The 24,254-nt window shown below is 34.6% G+C and overlaps 1 protein-coding gene across 6 annotated transcripts in view; it reads left to right on the top strand.

The window, feature by feature from the left end:
- The window catches only part of pknox2.S (PBX/knotted 1 homeobox 2 S homeolog), a 404,889-nt gene that overhangs the window by 317,490 nt on the left and 63,145 nt on the right, over nucleotides 1-24,254 (top strand). For 5 of the 6 annotated variants that reach the window (XM_041571316.1, XM_041571317.1, XM_018227740.2 and 2 more), the window contains 2 exons: nucleotides 1,868-2,039; nucleotides 17,930-18,118. In XM_041571316.1, coding sequence (XP_041427250.1) covers nucleotides 1,868-2,039; nucleotides 17,930-18,118 — 361 coding nt within the window. The remainder of the gene's footprint in view (nucleotides 1-1,867; nucleotides 2,040-17,929; nucleotides 18,119-24,254) is intronic. The other variant, XM_041571318.1, reaches the window with a different exon arrangement.

Here is a 24,254-nt window from a genome sequence, read left to right as displayed (position 1 = left end):
GGTCTGCGTTGGAATTGCCCAAAGGAATTTGTTAGGAATTTTCAGGCAAAAATCCAAAAAATTGGGCTTTTCAGAAAAAGAATCCAGAAAAATTGTACGATACAGGTTTTTGCTAAATTTTTTGTATTTGTCCCTGATCCGATTAAATTGTGCTTTTTTAGTAATGAATAAGGTCCAGTCATGGATTACAGTTTGGTCTAACTTTTTTTATTAAAATATTCAGATTTTGATAAATATTCCACTTAATCTATAATATTTTATCAAATTATCACATGTATTGAATTTTAATGAATATTTATTGATGTTTGCTGGAAGAACAACATTCATTATTGTTAATTTAATAATTTAGATCAAATCCACTAGAAAAATAAAAACACAATAAAATAAAAACACAAAAAATATAACCAGACAGTCTTTTTCGGGGGGGAGGGGATGATGAAAACCCCGGAAGTCGCAAATAAAAGTAATGTATCCTTCAGGAAATTAGCAGGATCTCCCATTCCATCTTTTAAAAACACCCCTAATTTTTATAAAGTGTTAATAATGTCTTATTTTTCATATACCAAATTTATTTTTTCTGTAATATCTATCTGTTACTTGGCCTTGGTAACACAGAATCCGATTTGGAAAAAATCTAAAACATTAATATACAGATATCAGTATTTAATGTGTTTGTTGTAAAACATTGCAATACTTGCTTTTCCCTACAGAAACACATTATATGTATTTAGAAATTTGATGCATGGAACCCATTCCAAAATCTCAGTGAATCAATTCGTTCTGATTCTAGAATGGTGTGGAAATGAAACAAAGACTACTGTGTGTAAATCTAAGGGTTTAAGATATTTTTATGATAGATTGCATTTAAGATTGCATTGCATCTGATTGGCCCACAGCTAATCCACCAACTATATACAGTATATATATATATATATATATATATATATATATATATATATATATATATATATATATATATATATATATAATTTCAGCAGCCGCACTCATGGGGGGTTATTTACTAAGCTCCGAATACCCGATTTTTTTTTTATAAAATCAGACTTTTAAAAAAAATCACAAATTTTTCAGAATTTATTAAACCCCGAGGGCAAAAAAAACACTAATATAAAAACACGGCATCTCAAATCTGTCAAGGTTGCATAAAAGTCAATGGGAACAGTCCCATTGAATTTTGGTTGTGTCTGGGGTTTTCGGGCAATTTCACAATGTTTTCAGAGCTTTCGGGGAAAATTCACGAAAAAAATTGTGAAAATCTGAGATTTTCCCGTAAAGCAAATTTTCGGGAAAATGCAATAATAAATAAGCGTTAAAAACCCCTGCGGGTTAGATCGGAGTCTGTAGCAACCGATATTGAGATAAATTCGGACCTTGATAAATAACCCCCTTAATGTTCGATTATTTAAATGTTCGTGGGTGCAGGGTCAAATAAACATGTAGAAATTTCCATGGACCAGCACTCCAATCCAATCAAATTAAATTGTGTTTATTTTGTTGTGCATCTGTGCATCAAATGTTTTGGCCTTTCTCAAGGAAAGTATATATAAAATATATACAGACAAACACTATACTGGATTACTTCAGCGCACTGCCCAGTTTTTAAATGCAATGGTGCTTCTTTCCTCTAAGAATTCACCGCAAGTCTTCAGTATGAATGTAACTAGTAGAATGAGGAGAGCAATCCAAGGCAGAAGATCTGCAACAATGTAGTTTATTAGCAGCTACAAAACACTACATGTTTCGGGCCTTAAACGCCCTTTATCAAGACAAACAAACTATTTATAACCTGAACAGAACACATGAAATAGCAAGGCAGGAATTATTATATAGATTTTGTTTTTCCCGGCAGACATCCGCTTTTCCCACTCCTGACACTACTGTTTGAGAAGTGTGAACAGGCCACCCAGGGCTCTGAGTGTATAACATCTGCCAGTTTTGATGTGGATATTGAGAACTTTGTTCACCAGCAGGAACAGGAACACAAACCATTTTTCAGTGAGGACCCTGAACTCGACAACCTAGTAAGTCACTTTTTTTTGCATATACTTTAAGGTAATATTATTTTTAAATTTTTTTATCCAAAACATTCAGATAACACACTGATATAATGACTTTGTCTAATTTGATGCCTGTGTATTATGGAACCTCCCCTCCCAATTCTCTTGCCCACTGCAAGTATGGGTGCAATAGGGAGCTGTGTTCTGTGCCATACAAGAGGAAACAAACCATGTAGTAAACTCCATTGGTGGCTAACTGGAGAATCTGCTGGTCTCAAGACATTTATTTAGAATAATAGATACTGCCCTTTGAAACACTGTGCCTCTGCTAATCATTTAAAACCTTAACAAAAGAGGGATTTCCTGCCTAGTTTGACTTTGTTCCCTCTTCTTTTCAAATAATCTCTTCAAAAACACAAATAATAGTTATACGAATAACATAATCAATCCTGTATTACATAAAACAAATAACCGCTTTTAATGCATTTAACAAAGTCAGGTTCATTTACTAAAATATGTGCAAATCTGTACTGTTTTCCAGTGGTGTCTTTATATTAAGATTCTGGCAGGGGTGCATTCCTTTAAAAGTCTCAGGCAGCTTAGCCCTTTAATGTCCTAAAATAGGCAATAGTTTTCACGAGTGCAGTTGCCCATAGCAACCAGGAAGCACTTACCATAGGAGAAAAGTATTATTATTATTATTATTATTACTTTTGATTGGTTTGCTACCAACCTTTGTAAATTTTCCCTAGTATGTACTTCTTCAAATGGAATTCATATTTGTGTAGCTGACAATTTTCATTGTATTGTATGTTGAGTCATTAAACTGCGACATATTTATATATAATTTGAGGCATTAAAATAGCAGTTTGTGATTCCTTCCTTGATTGTGTCCACATTGCAGAGCTTATTCATATAAGTATCCTTCATGCATGAAAACTCCAACTGACTATTTCTGACATTATATAGTAATATACAGTTTCTATGTAATATCTTCAGTAACAAAGTTAAGGGTTGCATTAAATAACACTAATGTGTATTTATGAAGGCTATAGGCTGTAGTACTTGAAAGGAGTACTATATCTAATCTCTTTTAATAAATATTATGACAGTTGAAAATATATGTTTCTGCAGGATGAAATGTAGAGCTTACTTCAATTAATGATTTACCTAGATTATACTGTATATTTAAATGAATGAAACCTGAATACAAAAGGGTAAGGTAAAATGTTAACATGCCAGGGCTCTAGGGTTGTCTGTAACATTGGCATGAAGCCTGATTTTTGGCAGCCAGGCTGGTAAGGTAGCAATCATAACAGACACACACAAACACACACAAACACACACAGATATATGAATTGTTGTACTAAATTACAGAAAAAAGAAATCCTATAGGTTTGAAAAGAACATGCTGATTTTTCTATTTTGTGACACCGTATAAGACAGACTATTCCCAACATAAATTGTTTTACTTAAAGCTAATGTGGAAGTTTAGTCAATTACCCCTTCAAATGAAGAACTGAGCTCACCTCATGAGTACAGTAGTGATGTGCGGGTTGGGTTTTTCCCGACCCGCACCCTATCCGCACCCGCCCTCCCTTCACCTGAGCCCACCCAAGCCTGACTTCCAGCTTCCATTTATAGACCTGCCCCGCCGATGATGTCACACAAGGGGCGGGGCGAGCAGGCGTGCAGCTATAAAGCCAGAAGTCGAAAGTCAGCAGTTGAAAGTGGCGGGTATCGGTTCCGGCTTTCTTTTTTTTGGAACCCGACGCCCACATCAATAGGAGGCAAGTAGGCATACATCTTACTCCCCATACCAGTGGCCACAAGCTGTACCCTGAACTTTGGACCAACCGTGCAGAGTGCAGCCGGACCCCAGACAGAAGTGCTCTTTGAATGGACAGTAAGGTAGAGATTAGGGATGGGCAAATGTGACCAGTTTTGCTTAGTCTAAAAGTCACAAAACTGCAAAAAAAAATGCCAAATACATGGCGCATTTGTTGTGCATCATTTTCAAATCATGCTATATTTTTTCAAACCGTGCAATATTTTTTAAACTATAGAATACAGTCTATGGATGTTATACCTAGTAGATTCCTGCATCGGGTCGGAACACCTGCAAAGTGGTCAGGTTTTATCTCTTTGTAACCCCAGTTTGCTCCAATCACATCCTTGGTCTGTGTGCATTGACAGAAATAGATTTCAGCCCTCTGTGGTCAGTCAGAGTAGATTGATGATCTACCAGTGTTTTTCTGTCTGTGGATAAAATACCTTATGTGACATTAGCCTAATGCTAAAAAATAGCTGTACAATACCTGTGAAATTACATTTATAATCTTCTCTTAAAGCATTAAATAAAAAAATACTGTTTAGTCTTTTACAATATAATAAGAATTTCACAGGACTTGGAATAAGTGACAACACCCACCAACATTGATGACAAATAAAAAATGGCATTTTATTTCAAAGCACAAAAAAAGAAGAAAGGCAGTCACTTTTGAGACTCAATCAAAATGATGCTTTGATGCAGTTGTAATGATACCATATGGATCTAGGTTGACCGTAATGCTTTAATTGGACAGTGAAGTATAAGGGCATAGCTCTTGTTACAGAAAGCATCCTTCCTCTGCTACTTTACATAACTTCTTTCAACTGAGAGGCAGCAGCTGGAAGAACACTTGAAGAAAAGTCACAAATAGCACATAACCCTTTTAATTGTAAGCATGCAATGGCTCATTTAATTCATTCTGTCTCTTATATATTAATAATATTAGTATCAGGTTTCATACACAGAAAATACTAGCCAGGTGGAAACCCCTCCCTCTCAATGGAATTGGAATAGAACATAATGAGAAATGCAGGTCAGAGTATTTTTATTTCTGCTGAATACTTTATCAGGGCAGCAGAGATTCCACTACACAAACTGTATATCTTTACAAAGCCATGTAATCTATTATAAGACAGAATAAGGATTGATAATGTAAAAAAATTGCATTCCTCTGGCTTGTTGAATATTCCTTTATTTTTGCATATGTTAATGTGAACAAGATACAGAACCTTTCATATAATGATATGGGCAAATAACTGCACATCTCTCCACCTACAAGCACAATTTATTTGGTTATTTATATTTGTGCTCCTGTCTTCTTTGGTTTCATAATTACTTTTAAGAAGTTGTTGCCTGCTACTAGGATGGCGATAAGAGAAAACCGCACAAATGAAGTTTCACTGGAGCAAACCCTAACAGTCAGCAGTTTGCTGCTGATTTATTGGGCAAATTACCGCTAGCTTTCAGCAAACCATTCAGTAATTCCCAGTTTAGACGGCAGGCCACATTACAAATCTCACTGAGTTCATATACAACCTCTTTCAAGTGTGTTTTAGTACCTGCCACGCTTTGCTAATCACAGATCTTTCAAATATTTAAGAAATGATGATGGAATTTCTCTCACAAAGCAGTCATCTCTGATTAGCAGCTACAATCATTTGTACGTGCGTCTTAGAACGTGCACACAATTTTAAGCAATTTGGGAAGATTTTAAAGGAGGAGGGTGCATCTCAACATCACTGTGACATTGCCTGTTATTACTTCTACTCATTCTTATTTTTCACCATTTCCATATATTTATGTGCACAACCCCATAAATCTAATTTGGGTACATAGTTATATTAATAGAGTAGCCTGTTCACTCCCATTGAGTTTTATGTTTGTTATGTGATAGTTTGTTTTTCTAAGCAATGCATCTTATTCATGTGTTAATAAATCTGTGGCCTTTCATATACACGCTGGACTCCTAGTGGCATACATGTATTTACTAAAACTCGACTTTTTCTCACTTTATTAAAGAAAAAAATATCCCAAACCCAAATTCTCATAATTTACTAATATTTATTCTCGTAAAATCGGTGCAAGGAAAAGTCGCAGCAAAATCGAGCACAAATTCAAATTGTGCAACTTTTTCGAATTGTCGCTCTGATAAACTCAAATTCATTTGATTATTGAACAAAACCAGAGCAAACTATCAGGAATCCTGAAGGTAAAAAACATGTTCTATTGGTTAAAGGAGAACTAAAGCTTAACTAAAGAAGTAGGCTAGAAATGTTGTACATTATGTTTTGGGTTTCAGTACCCACCCATGGCAACCACAGCCCTTTAGCAGGGAAGATCTGTGCCTCTGAATATTCCCCAGTAGTTCCCCATCTTCTTTTCTGCTGATTCACTGCACATGCTCTGTACTGCTGTCACTTAGGGACCCACTCACAATATAGAGTACACATAGAATATAAATTTCACAATATAAGGCTGATAATTACTATAAATACAGATAATTACTACACGGCAATAAAGAAAATAGGGCAACTAGTATCAAAATGAAGCTCTGTAGCATCAGCTTATATTATAAGTCAACCCTCATTTTCTGCTTGATAATTTGAGACAACCCCTAAGCTTAGCTTCTCAACAGCTGCTCAGAGCCCACTAAGCATGTGAGTGTCACAGACACTTTGTGTGTGACAAATTTGAATGCCTGAATCATTTCTGCTATTGAGAAGCTGAAACTTTAGGCTGGTGCAATAAGTTCAGTATATAAAATATGGCATTTTTAGCCATATTCTTTTTAGGCTTTCGTTAGGGACAATCTGACAATGACTACTACATGATTTTGCCAGGTTTAAGCTGGAGTATTTTTTGATTTGGCTTTTTAGCATCTTAGGTGTATAATACATTTAATTATTCACTAAAAATTCTGATATTTTCGCCCTTTAAAACTTGACCAGAAAAATTTGAGGCTTGATAAATAGGCCCCCAAGTGTGTTTAATTTAGGCCATGGGTCTAAGCTGTTACGGACGACAGGTCATGGAAGAAGGTCAAAGATGGCAGATGACATTGCATTGGTGAAGAGCTTTGGTCCTAAAATATAGTGGCACACTTGCAGCATAGTTCTGGGTTCCAATTGTCCTTTGTTTCTTATAAGACAAATAGCACTACTGTGAATAAAAAAAGACTGCGAATCAGATTGGGTTACTTCTGCCCTGAGATATAATAGCAATAGTGATGGTCGAATTTGTCCCATTTCGCTTTACATGAAAATTCACAAAAATTTCCTGTGAAATTTGTGAAACAGTGAAAAATTTGCAAAACGCATTGAAGTCAATGGGCACCAAGATAATTTTGAAGTGCGTCAATTTCGATGCCCACACCAATTATCATATTCGCGTCTATTTTGTCCAAATGCATTAAAGTCGATGGGCGCTTGAATAATTTTGAAGCGTGACAATTTTTATATGCGCAACTATTCTGACACATGGCCAAAGTTTTTTGCCGTGGCGGATTTCTCACCGGCGGAGTTGAAAATTCACCGGTGAAAAATCCCCCATGGCAAAAAACTTTGGGCGCGCGTCAGAATAGTGGTGAAATGCTGAAATTCCCCGCAAAATCACGCCTGTATAATTTATTCGCCCATCACTAAATAGCAATAAACGTAAAAAGCTACTTCGCATAGACAGCACTTTTTTAACTATTCAGTTTAAATGTACAAATTCCTTTGATCCGGACATTAGTTCTCTGTATTACATGACTCCATACTAGAGAATAAAGTTTCCTGAATTTCTTGGTGCTTCCTGACATTAAATGTTTGCTAAAGGAATACTCAAGATCAAGAAAATAATAGAGCTTTTTGGTGACCTTTCAAAGGCTTGCATTTGACCTTTCATTTCAGTGCCTACTCCTCAGCAGTTTTATATCACTTTATACTAATGAACAAATGTGTTTTATATCAGTTTTTGTGTATTCTGTATGCTATAAATGCTTCTGCATCATCAAAACTTCAAAAAACCTTCAGAAATATTTTTGTAGCTCCTTTTAAACTTCTTATATGGTACATAAGATATATCTGCTAACAATATACTGTATATCTGTATATACTATTCTATATACTGTATATTGTATGCGTATATACTGTATATATATATATGCAGTCCAAACATCTGTGGGTGCGAGGTCAATAGCTAATACACAGAATATTCAGAAGGAACCATACTCCAATTTGAGTGAATCATAGTGCTTTTATGATCATGCTTATGCATCTTATTTTTTTCTTCTTTTTTTAACATAGGTTTCATAAATAAGTAAGGAAATAAATGGTACAGGCTTAGCCCTGTGTTAACGTCATGATCTTCCTTGTGTTAAACTACTTCTGCTTCCATGTAAATTCAAAAAAATTGTTCTGGCGTAAAGATAATGAAAAGGCCAGCGACATTAGCCATCATTAGAACAAAAATCATGTATTCCTCACAGCCGAGATATGCATAATTAGAAAATAGAAAAAGGTCAGATCTTGCCATTATCAGCTCAATCAGCCGCAGAGTGCCGCGCAGTCGGTTAATTCAGCATCTGTGTTTTTTACAACCCTCTGCACGTCTTAAACCTGACTGTAACTATTCACTAGGACATATATACAGCTCAGTCACACTGGAGCATAAATGAGACCTAAGCACATGAATTTATTTAATTACAGAATTTATGTTTTTTTGTTGGTGTATGGGATTCACAATTTTGTGGCCATATAATGTCAAGCAAACATTCCCCCCTAAAAGGAGTACTCTAGGCATGCAAAGCCATGATCAGCATATTTATAACAGGATTATTTGTTCCAAACCTAAAAACACAAACTTTGGAACATACAAACTCTAGTTATAACTAAATTAACTGATGCCTGATGGTTTTTTTCTTTATTTCTTTTCTTTTTTTTAAATCAAGGCATAAAAGTATGAACTGCCATTCCAAGCACACTTCAGGGCTCATTTAAGGTGTAAGGTATAAGACAGCCTATAAAGAACAAAAAATAATTTTTCATTTGGCATTTGCAGTGCACCCATGTCCCCTAAGTGAAGAGCTGCCTAAATATATGTGCACTAGGGGACACAATCTGGGGCACTTCTGCACTCGGGAATTATACATGAACCCTAATATATAAATGCTGGGGACTGTAGTCCTGCAAAATCAGAGCTATATTGATGATGGAGAGCACAACCAAAACAATTGAACGGATGGTCATATGCATTTTTGCAATTTACAATACATTCATATTCAATTTAGGCAGTTTTAGACTGCTAATAACAGGGTTTCAGCTTAACAGCTCTCTATGAAGATCATAGTGTAAGCAACCTGAATTGTCCATGCACTTTCTATTCACTTCTTGTATTCATTCAGTTAACCCTAGGGGTTGCTGACTCAAATGAGCCAACAGCAATGTCAATGTGCATAGAGAAGTACATAAAATAATTTTGGGGTTAGAACCTCATAAAAAAATGTGAACACAGTTGCACAATCATAGTTTCCCCAAATATTGCTGGACCATAAATCCCAGCATACGTTAAACTCTTTTTTTTTAAATGATTTATCTCCAGTTTAAATTTTCAGCAGCAATCCGGTTGCTAGAGTTCAATATACTCTAGCAACCAGAAAATAGTTAGAATGAGAGACTGAAAAAAAGAATAGGGGAGGGTCTGAATAGAAAGATAACTAATAGATAAAAAGTATATAAAATTGTAGCCTCACAGTAGCTTTTAGGCTGCCAGGGTTAGTGCCCCCCCCCCATTTTAAAGTTTGAGCAGCAGAAAAATGGCAAATAACTATAATAACTTTGAGGCAAAATATTCTGGGTGCAGCAACTACTTCATACTGACATGTTCCTATGATTTTTATAGTTATGTGTCAGTATTGCTTTAAGGTTTGAATGGTAAATTCAAATTTTGAAAATTCTCTTTTGATTAGAATGTTCGGTCGGGACTATTCGATTGAATATTAGACGTTCCAGTTTATTCATAAATAACCTCCCATTCGAGTTCTGAGTACATTCAAATTTATAAGTAAAAATGTGACCTTTGATGGGGGTGACATTACCTCAGTTCAGGGTATAGAGAGAGTCAGACTAGGGGTTAGAGGAGGAGATCCAATTGGTCTTTTAGCGAGAAGAAATATTTTTTGGATTTTCCACCTACAGACATGCTTACCTTTGGGACTTAATTATGAATTTGACGTTACATGCTTTGTTTACATGGAATGTTGTGTTTTGCCTTATATGATGTGAATATTAAGAACATATGCTATATAACAAGTAGGGTACTAATGTACAGATTAGAGATGGGGTATTTACTATTTAAAATGTATCTGTGCTGTTTTAGTTAGAAAATTCTTGTACTATTCTTGTACTGGCTATAATAATATTTGTGGATTTAATTGGAATCATTTACAAATGGATATATATGACATAAGAATTATATATCAGCTAGTTTTATATAACATAGGGTTAAAGAAGTGGTACTAGCGGCCCGTAAAGGCATAAAATATAAAACATAAAGTGGTCGAGCTAACTTGAATGATATTTGATTTTGGTTTTAAAAATAAATGGGTGGGATCACCCTGGTTTTAAATTTTGTGAACAACATGCTGCTAACAGATTGAGTACCAGATGGTATGAAACGCGTGAGGTAGGCTATATGGGGTTAGTATGTACCTTTTTGATATGGTACTGAATAAATATTTTTTATTTTTAATTGAACATTGAGTCATGGGACTTATACTTTATATATATATGTTTAATTGTTGATGCCCTGGGAACTGGGGCAAGTCCCTATGACTTACTATTAAATTACCTATCCCCTATCATTTGATATATACTATATAAATAACAGCAATTCGTCAGGTTTAAGGTGGCGAATAGTCCAATTCTAGTTCTTAAAGGATGTATTATAAAGCTCGAAAATCGAATTCAAATTTTTTTTAAAAAAACTCGAATCGAATTTTAATAATTATTTCGTCTAATTTGACCGTTTTGGCCATAAGAGCACTCGAAAATTCTAATTTTCACTTCGAACCATGATAAATCTTCCCTAAAGTCATGTACCAATTTATTCTTCAATTATACTTATTTAAACTTGCCATTGCCCCATTCGTAAATCTTCACCATTCCTTTTTGTGGTTGCCACTGCTAAGTTCTTTTAAGTGAGGACCTTATGATGCATTATGGGTTATAATGTGGTGACAAATAAAGTTATAAAAAAAACCATAGGTTTCTAAATCAGGTAACCTAAACCATTATTGAGAAATGGTATATGTTTTGGTTATCGAAACATATATTCTGTCATATTAAGAGAGTATATAGAAAGAAAAGTTTTTTTAATTGAATTTATTGTAATTTCAAAAAACATAGATATTCTGCCAAGCATATTCTATTTTCAGTCCTTAACTGTGGTATGCATTTTGGCTGTACTGCTTCCCTACTTAAAACAGAAGCAGCCTATATCATCAGCAGATGGATTCTGTATGTACTCCTATTAATACTATGACAATCTGTTAGCATTATTATATACAAATGCCCTGTTCTGTTGCAATGTCATCTAAACAGATTAGATAATATTTTTAAAGAATATCCTATATGGACTTTATTTAGATTTAGATATTCAGATGTGACATTATAGCAACTGCTTTCCCCAGCGTGGAACATAAAACCCTCACCTTTTTATAACTTTCTCTATATACAGTACACTTGCTTTCACTTTGAGATCGTTGGAAACAAATCTCTCCATTCCTTGATTCAACAGTGTTTCTCATCTACATAACCATATTTCAGTGTACATTTGTTTGCTGAGTATTTTCTTTAACCTCTTGAAAAAATATTTGATGCAACTATGTGACCTGCATTAAAATGTCTTTATTTAATAAAATAAATCCAGGATGCTTGGGATCTGGGGATTGCTGGAGAAGAGTGTTTCTGTAATTTGGATCTCCATACCTTACATTTACTAAAACATATTTAACCATTAACTAAACCCAATAGGATTGTTTTGCCTTCAATAAGGATTTAATATATCTTTATAGTTGGGATCAAGTTCACGGTACTGTTGTATTATGACAAAGAAATACTAAAATCATTTTTCAAATGAAATTGATTATTCGATTAAAATGGAGTCAATAGTCAATAGGAGATGGCCTTCCTGTAATATGGAATTTTCTGGATAACGGGTTTCCAGATAACAGATCCTATACCTTTATTTGGATGTCAGATATATAATAATAGCACATATTTGTGTTCATGTATTGAAATTTTATGGTGTTCATTTATTGAAGAGTTATATCTGACTCAAATGTGTAATCAGAGCCCGTAAAAAACGTAGGAATTCATTATCCTAAAAGACTATAGATGTACTCACATATTTTTGCAACATATTCATATTTAGTTTTTTACCTTTGTGCCATTCTTGACTGGCAAAACTGATTTTCTGATCTCTCTGAGTAACATCCATGTTTAGACATGTTTAGCTAATGTCTTACCACCAGGGACAGGAGCATTTTCTTGTTCTGCAGAAAAGGGAACAAAAACTATTTTCATAAACCATGGATTTAGATGTCTTTATTTAATAAAATAAATTATCAATTCATTAAACAGGAATCGTTTAAGATGGAGATGCTATTGCAATAAAGATTCACCCTTAGCAGGTAACTATATGCATTTCCCAGATAGCAGGTTCCTTAGCAACATTATATTATACATCCCATTATAGAGGACTTTATATTTCATGTCACAATTATGTGGCTTTGTGCAGCTTCCCTTCAGTCATACACAACAACCTGAATTATCAACAAACAGATAGACAGCGAAAATGATAAAACTGGTGTAAGGAGCGGTTTTGGATGCAAGTACCATTAATGAATGACATTTTTTCGTGCAATCACTGTGTGGGTCGTTAATGAATGACCCCTTGTTGTGGTATTATAAAAAAAAGGTGTTTTTGAATGAAGACTACAGTGACATACAATGGCATTTTTTAAACTCTATGTGAAGCATGGAAGACCTGGATTAAAGCAATTTTATGAGCATTTATTTAGCTATAGACAGAAAAAATAAAGTCAAGAATTCTTATTTATAGCATTATGAGTTTGCAAAATGCTAATTAGTGGTAGGCTATTAAAGCTGTATAGTACAATTAAGTATTAGAGCAATTATGGAGAGGTTGTATGTAGCCCACTATATACAAAGTGCTATAATCATAGCAATCAAAGCAAGGAAAGGCCAAGATTATTCTATATCTTCTGTGCTGAATGCATACACTTCAAAATCAGCACATGGTTTTAAGGGATGGAAGGTTTGCAGTCTAGATAAAATAAACAAGAACATTTGAAGGGGAAATGATTTTATAATGAATGCTCATTTGAACTGTGAAAGTGTGTTGGTGAATAAATAAAAGGTCTTTAGCATATTTCCTGTAGGATATGTGATGCTTCAAGATCTGTTCAGTAAGTTATTTATAGGATTAACACTGTATGCAGATTGGAAATTCTCACAGCTCTCTAAGGTCAGCAGCATATTGTATGAACCTTCTTCGAGCGCTAGTCTCATTTTAAGTGAAAGCTAATTATGATAACTTTTGTGTGTTGAAGATGGTAAAAGTAAAAGTACAGTACATGTCATTTTAGTTGGCAGTGAATAATTTATGCTAACAAACCAATATTCATAATCTAAAGCCATATGTATGATTTATTTAACCGCCTTTTCCTTCAGCGAGCAGTCTTCTTGCTCATTTTTGGGCAATATTACATTGGGTATCAACATAAATTCTGGGCATCTCATGTCTTTTTGTAAGCATTGTCACTGATATACTAATATTCCCATCTGATATAAATAGATATGGCTATAATGTCATCTATACAAATGCAAGACAAAGACAAGGAGTGAAAATACCAGTAGGCAAACATGAACTATGTAATAACTTGATTGCCATCATAAAATGTAATCTTAAAAAAGTATAAAAGCATAATTCCTTTTCTAAAGAAATCAGGTACTGAGCATCACACTAAACAGAGTTGAATGTTATTGAGTATAGTCAGGTCAGGCTCTGCTCTTTTAATTAGTACAGGTACAATTGGCAATGAAAAGACATGTAAGACTGACACAAAGAACAAGCAAACTACAGTAGCATTGGGATATGGAGGAAGCAATGGGAAAAAGTACAGGCACATGTCAGGACACAGGCCAGGAACAGGCAGGGCGGTGTCCAGTATTCAGGTTCAGGGAACACTACTCAGGACCAGGATAAAGTGAACCTACAATCAGGTGAAGGCAGTGGGGGGATTAAACACAAGGCATATTTATCAAAGAGTGACGTTAGAGATCTCCACGGTGGTCTACAATGAAATTCAGACTCTCTCTCCATTGATTTTTATTGGATTTTTAAAAGTGTATTTATCAGTGGGTGAAAGTGAAAGATCACCTTTTCATAAATATGCCATTGAAAATGCCATAGAAAGAAATGGAGAAATGCTGTATTTCACTCTACTGTATCTCTAACTTCACGCTTCGATAAATATGACGTTTGCCCCAATTTGCTTTTGTATTGGAACTGGCATTGCCATAGTGTTCCCCCACCAGCAGCAGCTTTCCAGCACCATGTCTGCATGGGTGTCTTGGTGTATATTTATTAATATATACATATATATATATATATATATATATTTGTGGATTTTCCTTTTTCACATCAAGGTTGTTAAATTATTATGCAGTCAATTACTATGATTTTCAAGTTGTTATATTGTGCCAAGCATATACTATATCACAGACCTGTAGAGTAGGAAATACGCTGGTTAACTTCCTTTGTTAAAAAGCTTGTGTATTTTCCTTTTCCACATCAGGGGTGTAAAATGAATATGCAGTAATTACTATGATTTCCGTGTTAATATATATTTTCAAGTGTATACTATATCGTAGAGCCATAGAGTGGAAAATACATTGGTCGACTTTTTTTGTTAAATGTAATAATTGGCCAACCCAATAGCTGTTTCCTCTAAGATTTTCTGAAAAGCTTTTTAACACTGATAATTTCATAGGAAGCACTTTTTACATGTTGACTGTTATCGGAAAACATATTAATGCCAGTGCACAGCATAATAAAAGCCTGGAAAATCACTTTGCCAAACATGATCTGTGTGTTTACTATTCACAATATGCTCTTTCCAAAACATTTTTCTTTAAATTGAAGGAGCTGCACTTTTTCATGGGATTATTCCCTGAGTGAAAGCAATTCATCACTTGTGCTTTTCTTTGGCACATTTGGAATTATGGCACAATAATGGAGAGGCTCCATAGATTTATACAGGATAGGTAGAATTTTCTGTTATTGGAAATACTGTAGATCTACCACTTTGCTTTCAGTACTTTTAGAGGAGCTAATAACTATGAAAGAAAAGACTTTCCATGTTGGCACTAAAAAAACATTATAATACAATATAATACTGAACTTCTAAGAAACGTTTTGTAATCCTATTGCATGGACATTAAAGGAGAACTAAAGCCTTATTAAAGAAGTAGGCTAAAGATGTTGTACATTTTGTTCTGTTGCCCAAGGCAACCACAGCCGTTTAGCAGGGAAGATCTGTGTCTCCAAAGATGCCCCAGTAGCTCCCCATATTCTTTTCTGCTGATTTACTGCACATGCTCTGTGCTGATGTCACTAACTGAGCTTAGGGACCAGCTCACAATATACTGTTTATACTGAATAGAAATGTCGCAATATAAGACTGATTAGTAATTAATACAGATATTTACTATATGTCAACACAGAAACCAGTGCAACTAGCACCGGAATTTAATAATCAGCCTTGTAGTATCAGCCTCATTTTCTGCTTGTAAAAGTTCACTATACAAAATATGGCATTTTAGCCACATTCATTTTTAATCTTTAGTTCTCCTTTAAAGGGGGTCATTAATTTGTGCATTGAAACAATTAATTAAATTCATTATTTGAAGGTGGGTGTAATGTCAGTGTTCCCACTGTGCCTGCCTCGACAGGTTAAAAGACTTGCCAATTTGTGTCCCAAATTGCAGTTTTTGCACTTGTGTTTGTAAATGAGCCCTCATGTTGAATTGTTATGAATTTAAAAAAATGTCTGGGATATGCAACAAGCTAAAAAAAAAAAAAAGGGAAGAATTTTTCAGTAACATATCAGGTTGACCACTCTAGGCAACTGTTTAGAGTCTATGGATTTAAGTAGAGCAATGATTATAAGTAAATACCAATATATCTGTAAAGACTCCTTATGTAGGTAGTTCTGTGCCTGGCTTTCTGGATCACTTTCAATTATATAAACCTTCTTCAATTCAGCTGATTATTATCACCCATCTTTTTATCATAATTTGCTTTTTGGTCATCATCCATGGGGCACATTTACTAAAGGGCGAATTGTGGATGTGTCGCGAAAATTTTAAATTTGAAAAGACAATTCACCACGACTTTCCCTATTTACAAAATGGCAAAGCAGACAATTCGCTTGAGAAAAACCTTCGTGCTAGAGAATTTTTGAGTCATTTCACCAGGCAAATTTTCACTCAGTTGAATCATTGTTAACTCACAAACTTATCGAAACTTTCCAATATGCTACCTTTTTTCACCAAAGTCTACTTCGCCTGGTTCTACCTGGTGAATTGTTAAGATTAAGCTAAATTCTCAACATTAATATGCCAGTGACATCATATCCTATATTTAAAAAGTCATAAAAAAAAAACTGCTGGCGTTTTTTTTTTACTTCATATTTTAATGTGGGATTATGTTTAAAAGTTGCAACTGTTAAATATATGGTATTTACACTTTTGAAGCGCATGCCACATTTGTTTTAGGGTAGGCTCATTTTTAGGACAATAGAGGATCTCTTGTCTTTATTTTGCTTCCTTGGACATTTTAATAAGTGGCCGCTTCCATCAATTTCACCATCACTAATAAAGACATACGTATGACCAGTATGTAGCTGATATATTTAAACTGACGTAAGCATAAGTATGTAAACAAAGTCTTGCTAAGAAGAAAGTAATGCTAGAGAAATTTTGCTGACTGCAAAGACAAAATTTAACATTTTGAAGAATACATGTAGTGCAAAGCGAAAATTCGGACCTAAGTAAATGTGCCCCATAGAGTCCATTTCAAACATCTAATTCTTATTTTTAAAAATGTTCCCCTTTTTCCCTGTAATAATATAACAGTACCCTGTACCTTAGCGTAACTAAGCTGCATGAATCCATATTGGTGGCAAAACAATCCTATTTGGTTTATTTAAGTGCAAATCATTTTTAGCAGATTTAAGGTATGGTGATCTAAATTATAAAAATATGATAGAAAAAATAGAAAAAAATGTAATCTTCTGTTTTAGCAACAATGTCCCCTTATAATTAAACAATATGCCAATATGTTTTAACATAGCATTTATATAAAAATAAATTAGACAACCTACTATAAATGAACTATAACAACTGACAAATGTGTCTCTTTTCTAGCACTATGTTCAAATAAAGGAAATACATTTCCTACTAACCTGAAAGTGTCACACTGTTACGGAGTAACCCATATTTAGACCTACTGGGTTATCAGAAAAAGAAAATATTTTTTCATTAGCTTAAAATTACAGTAAAAAAAAAGAGATAAAAGGTTGAGTGTACCACTAAGGTGGAGATTTATCAAGGGTCAAATAGTGAATTAGAATTTTCACCTTAAACAGCAAAGGCTTCATCCACTTGAAACATATTCAAATGAATTCAAAATAAAATTATCATCAAACACACACAAATTGTATGTATTAAACTGCCGCCTGGTTCATATTTTTGCTTGCAAAAAGTAGCTATCAAATATCCTTTTGCTATCCTATCCTTTTATGCTTTTGCTTACTTTTACACTAGGATGGTTTGCGTGCATAGTCTAGCATTCGCAAACATGGTCTAATTTATTTGAGGTATTGCCATAATCAAAGGCTGGTAAAGGCAACTGCACTGGAGTCTTCTTAAATGGATACATCAGTACTAGGCAGAACCGAGTAAAGGAGCTTTTTCAAAACTAGAGCTCCTTTAATATTTGTGGGTTTTTCTTTCAGATGGTAAAGGCTATCCAGGTTCTACGTATCCACCTGCTAGAGCTGGAGAAGGTCAACGAGTTGTGTAAGGACTTTTGCAACCGATATATCACATGTCTAAAAACCAAAATGCACAGTGATAATTTGCTCAGGAATGATTTAGGTGGACCATATTCCCCAAACCAGCCCTCCAACAGCATACATACACAGGTGAGGAAGAACATTCCTTTTGCACTTTTATGATGATTTCAAAGATTTAGGATCAACAGATTTTTGCAGTTTGCAGAATTTATTTTATTAATTAACATTTGTATTCATTTGTATAACATTTATTAACCTATAGCCTGGCATCGCATCAATTTCAAAAGACAGCAACTTAAGTGCAATACTTAATCAGGGGCTTAAATACTAGACCACCTAAGCACATGGATTTGTTGGGTGGAAACTGGCCAAATTTTTCACTGTAGTTAAAAGGTAATACAGGTATGGGATCTGTTATGCAGAATACTCTTTACCAGGAGTTTTCTGGATGAGGGTTTTTGAAATTTAGATCTCCATACTTTGTCTACTAAAAAAATTATTTAAACAATAATTAAACCCAATAGGATTGTTTTGCCTCCAATAAAAATTAAGAATACTTTAGCTGGAATCGAGTACAAGGAGCGGTTGTATTACTATGGAGAAATTTTAAACATTTTAATTATTTGATTGAAATGGAGTCTATGCAATATGGCCTTCCCGTGATTCAGAGCTTTCTGGATAATGGGATTCCAGATAACAGAGTACATCCCTGTACTGGTGACGTGCAAACATAGTAATTGACTAAAATAAAACAAATAGGTATACTGTAGTATAACAGCATTTACATGAGGAAAAACACTTATGCTGATAGAGACACAAGAGGAGAGTACTTATAAGGTGATATGCATTTTTTTAAAGGTTATTTTTTATTAATTACATTTATAAATTAAAACAGTGGCACAGTGAAGGCAGACAATGATATGGCAGATAACAATTACACAATTACACAGTGATACCCAGTGCAAATTAGAGTGCAACTGTCTTGCAGGGGACAAAAGCCAGGGTCCCCCAACCCTATAAAATTTATCAGGCACGCTTCTATGTAAATTTATAGAGTTCTGTTACATAATATTCTGGTGTAAAAACATCCAGTTAACATGTTGAGGTGTAATATCCCACTCTTAACTCAAGTGCTAACATACTGCACAATCCTTTGTATTCGTATGAATAACATCTTATCTGATTTACCATAAAGCATAACAGTTTATTATTTACATGTTGCATTTGAATAAAATCTTCATTATCTGTTATTTTCTCATCAAAGTTTCACAATAAAGAAACAACTAGTTTATAGGACAGCTAAACAAATACATAATAGCAGTCCCAATACAGATTGTATTAAAGGAAAACTATACCCCCCAAACAATGTAGGTCTATATTAAAAGATACTGAGTAAAACAACTCATGTGTAAAACCCTGCTTCATGCAAATTAACCATTATCATAATAATATACTTTTTTAGTAGTATGTGCCATTGGGTAATCATAAATAGAAAATTGCCATTTTAAAAAATAAGGGCCGCCCCCAGAGATCGTAAGATTCACTGTGCACACATACAAACCACATGTACGGTCACATGAGCCAATTAACAGACAGAGTTCTGCCTTTTGCTTCCTCACTTCTTCCTGTTACAGTTAGTGTTGTAGTATTTCTGGTCAGGTGATCTCTAAGGCAGCACAGATAGAGTCACGAAATGGTGGTTCAAGGCAAGAGATGTAAAAGGGCAATATTTATGTAAATATATATTCCAGTTTGGTAAGATTCTTTAATATGTCATTCAATTTGATATAAACTATCTGTTGCTTAAGTATTCATTTTGGGGGTATAGTTTTCCTTTAAGTGGTATTTGAGTTCATCTTTATAATTATGCAAGTGCATTTGTGACATACAATTAATTAATATTTAATGAATTACTACACTATGGGGGACTATTGATTAAACTTTTTTGGGTTGGGGTGTTTGACGCCAAAAATCTGAAAAAGTAGCAGGGAAATAATCGCCACTACTCCAGCTTAAAACTGTCAAAATCATGTAGAAGTCAATGGCAGATGTCCCTTTTACAGCTGGAAGATCTTTTTTTATTTGTGGTTGTAGAGGTTGTTGGGTGTTTTTGCTGCTGACTTTTGTGAAACATCATGAAAACGTTGTAGTTATTGTGCAACAAGCCGAAAAAGTTTTCGCAACTTTTCTGCGACTTTTTCGAGTTATGCTTTTTCAGTTCGTATCTTTTGATACATTTTGTGACATTTGTGGTTTTAGAATTTAGTCGTGATTTCTAAAAACACTAAAATGAGACTGCTGATAATTAGGCCTCTACGTGAGTACACACTCTACTATTTTCACTCCATTAATGTCATCAGTTCAACATCTTCTTCCATTGTATCATTACAACACAAGTATACTTGTCCTTTTCCACCCACTACTGTTTTGTTTTGTATTTCCGTCCTCATTGTAGAACATATCTTATGTGTCTGGGTGATTGTAAATAACAAGGATTTTTCTCCATCTTTTATGCCTCTACCTGTATATTTGCTAGCATCAGTGGCGATCCTGTCCATTTTGCCGCCTGAGGCGGCCTTCATTTTGCCGCTCCCCAACCCTCCCACGACACTCACCTTTTCAGCACCGGAGGGGGCGGGGCAGTTCACGTAGCTAGTGCAGAAAGCGCAATTGCGATCTCTGCACTAGAATAGTCGAATTTCCGGTTTGAAAAATTTAAATTAAGCTCTTGGCTTTTTTGTCGCCCCTGACAACCAGGGGGATGCTGCAGCCTGAGGCAAGTGTCTCAGCCCACCTCATAGGTGGCTAGCATGTAAGTATTTAATACATTTTTAATTTCAGCATTCCAGCAATACATGTAGGAAAAAAATGTTTTGGGGGAACACCCTCCTACAACAGTGATAAAACATTGTGCTATCCACATTGCAGTCTGAATAAATCGCATACATACGATAAGTATTATGGTGTATGCATCCCTGGAATGTTGGAATTGAAATTTTGCTGCTATGCAATGTGGCCACATTATCAGGAGACTGCACCATGTTTGATTTAAATATTTCTTGCTGCGTGGAAGGTGCAAATATTAAGATGGGTATTTACTAAAACTGGACTTTTTCTCACTATGATTAAAGAAAAATTTGACCAAACTACCAAACCCAAATCCCCTTAATTTACCAATAAATCTCCTCTAAAAAATCAGTACGCAAAAAAGTTGCGACAAAATTGTGCGTCAACTCTAATCATGCAACTTTTTTGAATTGTTGCCCAAAAACTTGTCGCCTCGACAACAACTTTATTGGATCACTGAACGAAAACCAGCATCAAACAGCCCAAAACCTGAGAATCCTGAAGGTACAGTATAAAACATGTTCCAATTGCTAAAGGAACCTTCTGCCATTGACTTCTACATGATTTTGACAGAGTTTAGCTGCAGTATTTTCGGATTTGAATTTTTAGCAGCTTGAGAGCATAATAAACCTCGAAAAATTCGAGGTTTTTAGAGGTTTTTTTCCTCTAAAAATTTGATTTTTTCCACTTTAAGATCTCAACGATTTCACTACGGGTTGGCAACATTGTAAAAGACACTTTGTACTGATTTGTTATTTGTTATTGTTTGTCAGTAAGCTTGATAAAAGGCCGCAAGGCCTGAAACGTTGATGTGATGCCCCTATGCACAATTAAAGGCTTTTAAGAAACAAGAAAAATACAGTGGTGCTGTTTCAAAATTCTTCTACCACTTTAAAATCTCAACCAGAAAAATGTGAGGTTTAATACATAGGCCCTATCTGAAGAGTCTCATGACTACAAACATACAAGATGAATACTGTATTTTTTTTATTAAATATCATTGAATTCCAAGTTAGTTTCTATAGTTTTAGTATGATAGTATACTGCAGGCTTAAATGTTTTGCATTAATATGAACATATAATTCATTGCTTCTTTATTTGTATTCATGTGTATCATTCATAAGGGTTTAGTAAAAGTGCAGACCAGAATTTTGAAGTAATGCTTGGTATTCCAGATTCATTTAATGGTGTATGGGTGTCTGCTGCTGCTAGTGTTAGTTTGAATGTAAAAGTCACTGCAGCTGTTCAAGTTAATTGATGTGCCTTTTTCTTTAAGTTATAAATTGTGCGTTCTAGGGTAATTGGGGTCATTCTACTATTTGAGATACCCTTGAGTTCAAACCTCACACTTCCCCATCCCCTTCCACTAACCTCTCTTTCTGTTCTTTGTAAACTTTAGGTTAGCCTATAACTGTTAGTTGGTTGCCTTTTCCATTTGAAATGTCACCCTGGCCAAACACCACAGAGAAACTGACACCCTGCCAACACTGTAGCATACTGTAAATACATAGAAACATTAAAATAAATTGCCTATATATTAATGGACCTATATAATATATACATATAAATATAGCTTCACATCCTCTTAACCTCATAATATAAAACAATAGTAGCAATCCCTAAAGCAACATACAGCTAATTACAATGGTTTTAAAAGCTCAAAATATAGTATTCAAAATTATCACCCAGAATTTTCAGTCACTTTTCTCTGTTCTCATAGGAGGTATGTGGTGAATAGCTATATCTGAAAGTAGGTAACCTGTGTCCCTTCTGAGTAAAAGTGCCTAACTTTTTAGTGATTTTTGCCATTCCCTCTCATTTAATTCAGTCAGTCTGTACTAGATCACCTTAGTTTGTACTCCATTTACTAATCAAAAGAAGAAATTAATATAACTGGCTGCAACTCCTTATCAGTAATGATTGTGTTACAGTGTTCCATAATGATCTAGTGACCCCTGAACTGAAATCATATTGGTTATTTTATTCTCATTTTCCTCCTGGCTACCTGAAGCCTTATCAAGAACCCAAACTTTCTGAATCAATCAAAAAATTTCTTTCAATTAAACCTGACTTGTTTCTGATTGCTCTACAAAACTACAATATAGGGAGTGACTTCTGTATGTAAATAACAACGCATGTAATGGAAAAGAACATTTTTATTGGTTGCCTTCCTAAAAAGGGCATAGCTAAAATGATTATCATGCCTCAAAATCTACATATTGAAGAAGACATATGGGGACTCAGTGGTAAACTGGACACAGACAGAATGTGTTAAAATGTTTATACACTGTCATTTCATTGCGCTAAGTGTGTTTTCTCAAAGCTGCTGTCTTAAAGCTTTTGATTTACTAATCATTTATACAAGTCTGGAAAAAGAATTTTTAAAATGTGTTTGATGCTTGTCATGAGATGTGGAGTCTTGTTAGCCATCTAATATTACACTAATATTTGTAGCTGTAACAGAAAAAAATTAATCTTTGCCTTTCATCAAAGCTTCAAAACAAAGAAATAAAAAGGTCTCTTATTTAGACATCCTGTAATAACTAATAACTTAATCATTGTTCTTAAAAAAAGAGGGGGGGAAATGGAATTTTCTTTTCTTGTTTGCTAATATCATCTGAAAATAGACTTATTATTCCTTCCGTGCTTTATTGCGGTTTCCCTTATGAGCAAAATTAGCAAGAAACTTGCATAAAGGAGGACTATAATTGCTCAACGAGCATCTCGTTTGTAATTTATTAGGTTCTATTATTGCAGGTTGTCATGGCAACGACTTGAATCCAGGGCGACAAGAGAGATGTTAGATGTGAGCCGATAAGACTGTGAGCTCCGGAAAATGGAGAGACACATTTTTATCAGTAATTTTGCTGAAAATAAGTAGTGTGAAGTTAATGAGATGTAAAGTTGTCCTGTGGCTATTGTGTTTTTTTTTTTAAGTGTTGATCTAATTAGAATGCATCGGTCAGAAAAAGTAATGAGGATTTAGCGTCTCACAAAGATCTATGGATCATATCAGAAATTAGCATCAGATCAAAATAAATAAAAGAATGTAACAATAATCAGTTCCTTAGAGATGTTAGCCTTCTACAGCACCCTGCTCTCTCTATACATATAATCTGTTATGGTAGCCCTTATTTTCCTCCCAAACTTTTTATTAACACGATCAGTATTCACTGAGATAATGCCTGAAGCTCAAGGCATGTGTGAATAGCACGAAGTAACTGCAGAAAGGAGTGTGACATTTAAAGTGTGTTTATCAAGTATAATCATAATTTAAGGTATGCTATCAACATTTATTACAGTACTGTTTAACCCTATCCTTTAGTTAACCAGAATAAAAAAAATATGGTTTATTTATCAAAAGTAAAGCATGCATTCATAACGTTATCCATGCTTATTCGAGTCTAAGTGGTCTGTT

Source organism: Xenopus laevis, chromosome 7S (genome assembly GCF_017654675.1).
Source record: "Xenopus laevis strain J_2021 chromosome 7S, Xenopus_laevis_v10.1, whole genome shotgun sequence".
Lineage (NCBI taxonomy): Eukaryota > Metazoa > Chordata > Amphibia > Anura > Pipidae > Xenopus > Xenopus laevis.
The sequence above is the reverse complement of the archived record's forward strand: the minus strand, read 5'-3'. Positions and strand labels throughout refer to the sequence as shown.